This window comes from Vombatus ursinus, unplaced genomic scaffold (assembly GCF_900497805.2).
Source record: "Vombatus ursinus unplaced genomic scaffold, bare-nosed wombat genome assembly UNPS02005459.1, whole genome shotgun sequence".
Lineage (NCBI taxonomy): Eukaryota > Metazoa > Chordata > Mammalia > Diprotodontia > Vombatidae > Vombatus > Vombatus ursinus.
In genome coordinates, this window is record NW_020945237.1 from 227,336 (window position 1) to 235,063 (window position 7,728).

Here is a 7,728-nt window from a genome sequence, read left to right on the forward strand (position 1 = left end):
GAGTTTACATATATGTGTTTGTTTATATATATATGTAATATCAATTAATAAACATTTATTAAGTGCCTACTATGAGCTTCCCCTCACTTCTAACTAAAACTTTCGATCATGAAGTAGTTTTCTGCCCTCCCTTTATTAAGCAGTATATAACAGCCATCCATAGCATCAATAACTTAAGAATATTTCAAATGAGTTATCAAAGAAATAAAACCATGTTTCCTGCTCTTCAGGATCTCACCATCCCCCGCCTACTCCCAATTGTCTGTGCCCCATCCCCCCATTTGTATCACAGAGGTCACTAATGAGGCAGCTAGGTGACACAGTGGGGATAGAGTCCTGGACCTAGAAGCAAAAAGATCCGAGATCAGATCTTCTCTGAGCAAGTCATTTTGCCTTTTTTTGACTCAGTTTCCCACATCTTTAAATGAGGATAATGTTAACACCCAACTCTCAGGGTTGTTGTAAGTTAAAATAACATAATATTTGTAAAGCAACGCGTAAACTGTAAAATACCATCTAAAATACCACCATTGGTGTTGCTGGTGCTGCTGCTGTTGTCGTCGTCATCATTCCTGTAGCTCCGAGAAGCTGAGAAGACCAGCAAAAGCATCAAAGCCAACGCAGCCGTGAAAAGCTTACAGGACACATTCGCAAACAACTTCAAGAATATGAGCCAGCTCCAAACCACTGAAGAAGGTAAGCAATACTAGAATCCCACCCTCCCTTTCAATTCTGACTCCATTCAGACCTGGAGTGGATGGAGGGTGGAGACACCTATTTATTAAAGTCTCTGGGTGTTACTGGGTGGGGCTAGGAAAGTGATATATTCTTATGAGGGAGATGGCTAAGATGTAGAAAGAGTGTAAATACTTAAGCATTTAGATGTTTTTTCACCTCCTCCTAAGACATTTCTTCTTGTCTTTGAGTTACCACATTTGGGAATGTAGGATCTCCCAACGCCCTGAAACTTTAGTATTGTATAACTAGGTCCTGATTAGTGCAAATAATTAATTCCACGAAGTAGCCAACAGTATTCAAACTATTCAAAGTTATAATCATGAAAAATATGGTGAGCAGTTCCAACTCACTGGACATACGCCGTGCGAATTCCAATAATGCACCCACATATTCACACTGATTAGGACCCGGCTGTATCAGGGAAAAAGTGGCAGATTTAGAGTCAATATTGTCTCCGACACAAGAATTTGTGTGACCAGGGGCAAGTTACTCAGCTTTTCGGAGGCTGTTTTCCTGTCTCCAAAATGTAGATAATAATCTCAGTAGTTCTTCCTCAATGGATTGTCGTGAGGCCCCAAGGACATGATGTTCACAAACTGCTTTGTAGATGGTAAAACTTTGCAGAAATGCCAGATATTATTATTACTCCTCCCGCATTCCCTCCTGTTCCACATCCCTCTCTCCTCTCACGTTCTCAACTACCCATATATCTCAATACAGACAACCTGATTTATTTATTCCCTTTAACCAGCAAAGCACTCCAGACTCTGTTGAAAGAAGAAAGTATTCACAGGTGTCTTTAAAAGCTCCCTTCAAATGTACCATGCAAAGCGAGCTCCTTCCTTATGTATTGGTTTTGGAGAAATCAGCTCAAGAGTTTCCAGGGATCTCTAAAGATGATTCCTCCATTCCATGGGAACAGAATAGGATTGTGGGGTCTGGGGCAATAGGGGAGCTAAAGTGAGGCTTTGGAGAGCTTCCATAGGGGGTTTTCTTTGTTTTGTTTTATTTTCATGCTAAAGGAAGAGAAGCAGATGAAAACCAGGTGCTTTTTTTCCTCACTTTTCTTTCTCCTTTGAAAAAATAATAGTTCAGCTCAACAAACATCTTTGAAATGTCTACTACACACCAGGCACAGCACTTTGGACCACAAAGACAAAAAAGGAAGAGAGTTGTTAATCTCAAGGAGCTGACATTCTACTGGGCAAATATAACACGCACACACACAGATAAGCAAATACTAGGTTATATGAGGAGGGAAAGAGTACTAACAACTTGAGGGGATCAGAAAATTTTTATGAAGATGGTGGCACCAAAGCTGAGTTTAGCCTTGAAAAAAAAATAAGAAGTCTAAGAGGTGAAACTGATGAAAGAGTACCTTACAAGTATGATGGATGGTTTGTATAAATTCAGGGAAGTGGAAGTTGGAATGTTCAATTCCAGGAACCACTAGTGTCCCAGTTTGGCTAAAGTGTAATAGACTATAAGCTCAGGTAGGAAAGGTAGTGAGCTTAAAGCCTGCATATTCAAGGACTGCTTTTGCTTGCTCTGTGAGAGCACCCTTTTGCCTTCAGATCCTTGAAGAGGAAGCACTTGGGAAGGAGAAATAGAACCTTTTCAACAGTCATTCACATTTCAATGAGGGGAGAAGGAGGAGCCTGGAAATTTACAAGATCAAAACATGGCTTGGTAGCCAATTATTATTACAATCTATGAGAGATTGCCAACTCAATTAGGTCCAGACATCAATACTCAATTGATAAGACAACATCTGCTGTGGTAATTGAAACTCATGAGGACATACCTGATCATCCCAAGGCATCACAGGACTCTCCACCACCTCCAAACACCAACCAGTCATGCTTGCTTTGACGAGCAGCCAGCTCTTTTGGAAACAATGTTACCAATTGTTTAATAATTCTTAGGCAGGTCAGGAGCGAATATGAAGGAAAATAGCCCAACCTCATGAAAATCAATAGGGTGGTGATTGGAAGGACCAGAGGAGAGAAGAGGTAGGCAACATCAATCTGAAATAATCTCTTCTCCTGCCACCTCAGGACAAATGACCCCACTGCTTCTCATCTACAGCTAATTCAAATCTGTGCCAGCTGGGAAGAAATAGAGGTTAGTTCCAGTCATTTCACTAGCTATTGTAAACCCTGTAAGGGATAGCAGGCTGATTTTTTTTAAGTATGAATGACTACCTTCTTTATATGGATAAATCAGGGTGTCTTCCAGCTCTGCTTTCCCAGAAATTATCCTAATTTCTAAACATAGTCTCAAGGCTGGAATATGTTTACCTGGAATGCTAAATGTTATCATAATTCCAAGAAAACATAATAAGCACCTATGCCATTCATTTCATGGTATTATGGCTTTAACCCTGTCTACTCCCAAAGCCTCTTTAATACCATACACATCAAAACAAAGGAAAAAAACAGCTCAGTGGAGATGGGCTTTTCAGGTGCATGGACACTTGGATAAAGGGCTCATCCTAATATTCCCAGGACCATCTTTAAGTTGAAATCAGAGTGGGCTCTGCATATAGCCTCTGAACAAAGCACAGATGAAGAGAGAGGTCAGAGCTTTGGGAAGCTGATTGGCTGATTCCACCTATTCCATTTGTATCAAGTATGAAACAAACACATTGCAATAATTTATTTTCTCTTACTTTCCCTACTGGCCATGGCAACCCAGGGAAAAAAGAAAAATACAAAATGGCGTTCATTCCTTCTGGAGTACTGTCAAAGATCTAAGATGGCAGACAATGCCAAGAATCACAACTTTGAGACTGTGATTAACTTACTGTTGGCACTTCCACTGTTACATCCTTATCCAGTGACCAATCCATCACTCAACAATCTTTATTAAGAAATTACTATGTGCTAGGAACTGGAATACAAAGACAAAACAAAAATAGACCCTGCCCTCAAGAAGCTTGCATTTTAATAGAGGAAATAGCATGTACATAAATAGATACATACAGAGATCAGATAGAAAGTAACCTTAGAAGGGGGAGGCATTAGCAGCTGGAGGTACTAGGAAAGACTTCCTACAAAACGCAGACATAATAATGAAAAAAAAATTAAGCATATTAGTCTCAACATCTTTGCCACAAATGAAATACAAGACAAAAAGAACTTGCACCGAAATGTAAAGAGGACTCATAGATTTTCCCAAAATAAGCAAATAAAGGAATTGGTGGAGTTGGTTTCATCATGCACTCAAAGACAACAGACACATCATTTCACAGACTCTTAGTCATCTCATGTTATGGTGCTTGATAAGCATTTGCACAAAGATCATCATAAAGATAATTGCAGCTTTTGTGATAACATCTATTGCAAAGGATAAAGAAATAGAGCAATTCAATGAAGAAGTCAATATGCTCCTCAAAATTAATCAATCTATACTTACTACTCAATGGCTCTAAAGATGGGCAGAAGGGAGGAAAGTGAAAAATATGTTGATAATATGGTTCAGGAATAAAAATTGAAAAGGCTCTCAGATCTTCTCTATGTAAAAAATTGGAGTTGCCTAGGTGGCAAGCACCAACTGACATAACAAAGGTGAAATTAATTGTAATCTAACACACAAAAGCTGGTTACCAATGTAAGAGTCATTTCTGCATCAGCTGTCTTATGTAGTCAGACTACCAACTTATTAGAACAAGGATCAAAATCAATACCAAATTAGAACAAAAATGAGAAAAAGAGGCATGATGTGTAATTAAAACATCAATCTGACTTATTTAAACAAGTTCATTTAAATTTATTTAAACTATTTGTAAATACTGAAAAATGGGAAATGGATAAAAGAAGTCAACACAGAAAATTATTATTTTCTAAGAAAGCTTAATCTGTGTTAATCAATCACTTCTACAAACCCAAAAGAGCATAGAGACTCTGTAATCAGACACTTAATTTCCCTGCCAAATAGAGAACTATGGCAAGTAAGGGCAACACCAGTTTGAGATATTAACTCATTTGTAAAATCTTAAGAAGGAAAATGTTGGAATATTATGAGTAGTATATGAGGCAGTTGCCTCATAAAATGGTGAAAAGTAGTGGAGGGAAAAACAATTGTATAGAAAGCTGGGGGTGAGACCCAATTAGTCTCAGATGACCCTAAGAGCATTTAAGGATAAGTCTGGAAGGACAACAGATGAAAAAATGTAAAAGATTCATCAGAATTTCTATAACAAATTATTCTTTTCCATCAATGACAGTGGAACCACATATTCAATCTCTTCACATCATGATTCATGTTATTTACTCTAAGTGGAAATAGAGATAGCATTAAAGTAATCAAAAATGAGAAACACAACTATACTGGGACAGCCATACACAGGCAGCAATATAAATTTGAGGGTGTTGATTGGTCCTCCCAGTAGTCAAAATAGGAAAAGATTCTGAGTGATTGGGAGAAAAAAAATTACATTTTAATGGAAAGAGTGCTTGATTTGGAGTCAGAGGACCTCAGTTTAAAATCTAGTTCTGCCACTTATAATATGGGCAAGGCATTTAACTGTTCCAAACCTCAGTTCCTCATTTGTAAAAAAATCAGTCAACAAATATTTATTAAGCACCTACTGTGTGCTGGACACCACACTAAACATTGGGGATACAAAGAAAGGCAAAAGACAGTCACTGCCCTCAAGGAGCTCACAGTCTAATGGGGGGAGACAATGTACAAATAATTACGTACAAACAAACTATACGTGAGACAAATAAAAGATAATTTTAATAGAGAGAAGGTACTAAAAATAAGGGGATTGGGAAAGGCTTCCTGCAGAAAGTAGGATTTTAACTAAGACTTAGCTGTAGAATGAAGGAATTGAGCTACTTGGCCTTTCATGTCCCTTTCAATTCTACATCTATGACCCTATGATTTTCTTTTTTGTTTGTTTGTTTGTTCGACCCTATAATACTCCACAGAAGGCCGCATCTTTACAAGTTCCTGAATTGACTGAAAGGTGCAGAAGATATAAGATTCACTGTGCTTGCTACTTGCTGACTACCAAAAATGTACTCGATGTGATAAAGCAAATGCTGCTTCAGGCAAAAATTATTTCCTTCAACAAGGTGTCCGCTGCACCATACAAAATCATACAAGATTCTTTGAAAGATGAAACAACAAAGATGTTTGCTTGACAAACCTCTGATCATTAATATCAATCAAGGCATAGGATGAGGAGTAGAATGTTCACTGAAGATGTCTGCCACTGTCTTGGAGGATAGCTAGCATAGAGTCCAAATTAAACAATCATTCCCTATAGATAGTGAGATCATCTTAATGTTCCTTTTTGCTGCTAACATTGGGCTGATAGTATTAAGCTCTAGAACACTCTTAAATGAGATCCATAATGACTCAAGGGTTCAGCCTGACTACCCACACAGGAAAAGCTAAGTGAATGTGAAATGTCTATTTTCCAGATTGTAATATACAGTTGGATGGATAACCCATAGAGCTGGGTCTGTGCATAGCTCTTAGGCATTGTGGAAGGACAGTGAAGCAGGGTCATAAGTAAAGAAAAGGAGAAGAGCAGGTTGAATTATACATGAACAATTGCTTTTAATAAGCCCCAAGCTTTTTCCTAAAACAAAGGTCCATCTCTTTGGGTCAATATTTTTCCAGTTCAAATGAGATAACGTATTTAACATGCTTGACAAACTTGAAAGAATTATGGAATGTCAATTTTTAATTTTTGTGGTAGATGTGTAGGCCAAACAAGAACTGGGCAGAAGAAGCAGCATAAAGCATATGGATCATAGGACCAGAGAAAAGGACTCAAGGACCAGGAGATGAACCAGTCATGTAATGAGAGCATGTGATAAACAATAGACAATGTAGAATTCCCTGGCATCTCTATGATATCAAGAGATACAGGGGGAAGCCTAGAGCAGTTGGGGTGGGCACCGCTGTGGAGGATTTATGAGAAGGGATGAATATGGATAAAAAAGTATGAATGGGAGTTGAAAATGTATGTAGCATGTATGTAGCATGCAAAGTGTATCCAGGGGAGTGTGTTGAGCTTTATTTCATTAAACAGATCTAGGAGTGAACAACTTCACCAGCGTGTTATTTTAGTGTGAGGAGGGAGTGAAAATAAAAAAGGTGGGGGGAATGATGCACTGATTCTTATGTTATTTAATCCTTTTATTTATTTCTCTTCTCTCCCATTAAATTTTTTTGTCTCGAGGAAACAAGTCAAAATCCGATCATCAAAACCACCCTAAGAAGAAAGAGGAGGGTGACACCAAGAATATTAGCTCTGGCAGAGGAATGATGCTACCAGCTAGCCTGTGCCTGGCAGTAACCAAACCCCCTGGTCCAAGGTCTGGAGTAGCCCCACCTGGAAAGACTCAGTCCCAACTCCAGCCACCGAGGTCATCACCTGGAAGGGGAAAGGGGAACCCAGGACAGTGACCAAGAGGGAGAGCTAGAGTGGAGAACAGCGGTTCTAAGTTCGCGTCCCTCCTACCTGCGTCCTCCCAACACCTCCTCCACGTATAATCCTCCCATTAGACTGAGCACTTCCCATTTTTTTACAATGTGTTTGTCTTGTTATTCTCTAGTCCAGGTTGCAGCAAAGTATGAAATGCTGAGGGACAATGATTCAGTTTCATTTTAAAACACAGCCACAGTGCCTTCCCTCCCACACCCACCCCCCACCTCTGGCCCTTCCCATGTGTCTGCTTCTTTGCTCCTTTAGGTTCAGCTGCTCTAGGTTTAAAGTGATTGCTCATACCTCTAGGATTTCTGGAGATTCCCATCCTTGGGAAATGGGAGCAGGCCTGAGACTGGCCATTCTTGGTGTGTGTGCTCATGGAGGGGACAAACTTCTGCTATATAACACATCCTCCTGTGACCAGAGGTAGAGGAAAAGGAGTCCAAAGGGTCTGCCTTCACCAACACAGATATCACCCCACCCTATCTCCTCCATCAATCAACCAATCAATTAGTCAGCATTTACTAAGTTCCTACTAT

At 39.4% G+C, this 7,728-nt stretch overlaps 1 protein-coding gene across 1 annotated transcript in view; it reads left to right on the forward strand.

Annotated features, from left to right (window-relative positions):
• Nucleotides 1-7,167, forward strand: part of TMC2 (transmembrane channel like 2) — a 56,597-nt gene extending 49,430 nt beyond the window's left edge. Inside the window, exons 18-19 of the mRNA XM_027847855.1 lie at nt 579-696; nt 6,941-7,167. Coding sequence (XP_027703656.1) covers nt 579-696; nt 6,941-7,167 — 345 coding nt within the window. The remainder of the gene's footprint in view (nt 1-578; nt 697-6,940) is intronic.
• Nucleotides 7,168-7,728: the final 561 nt, after the last annotated feature.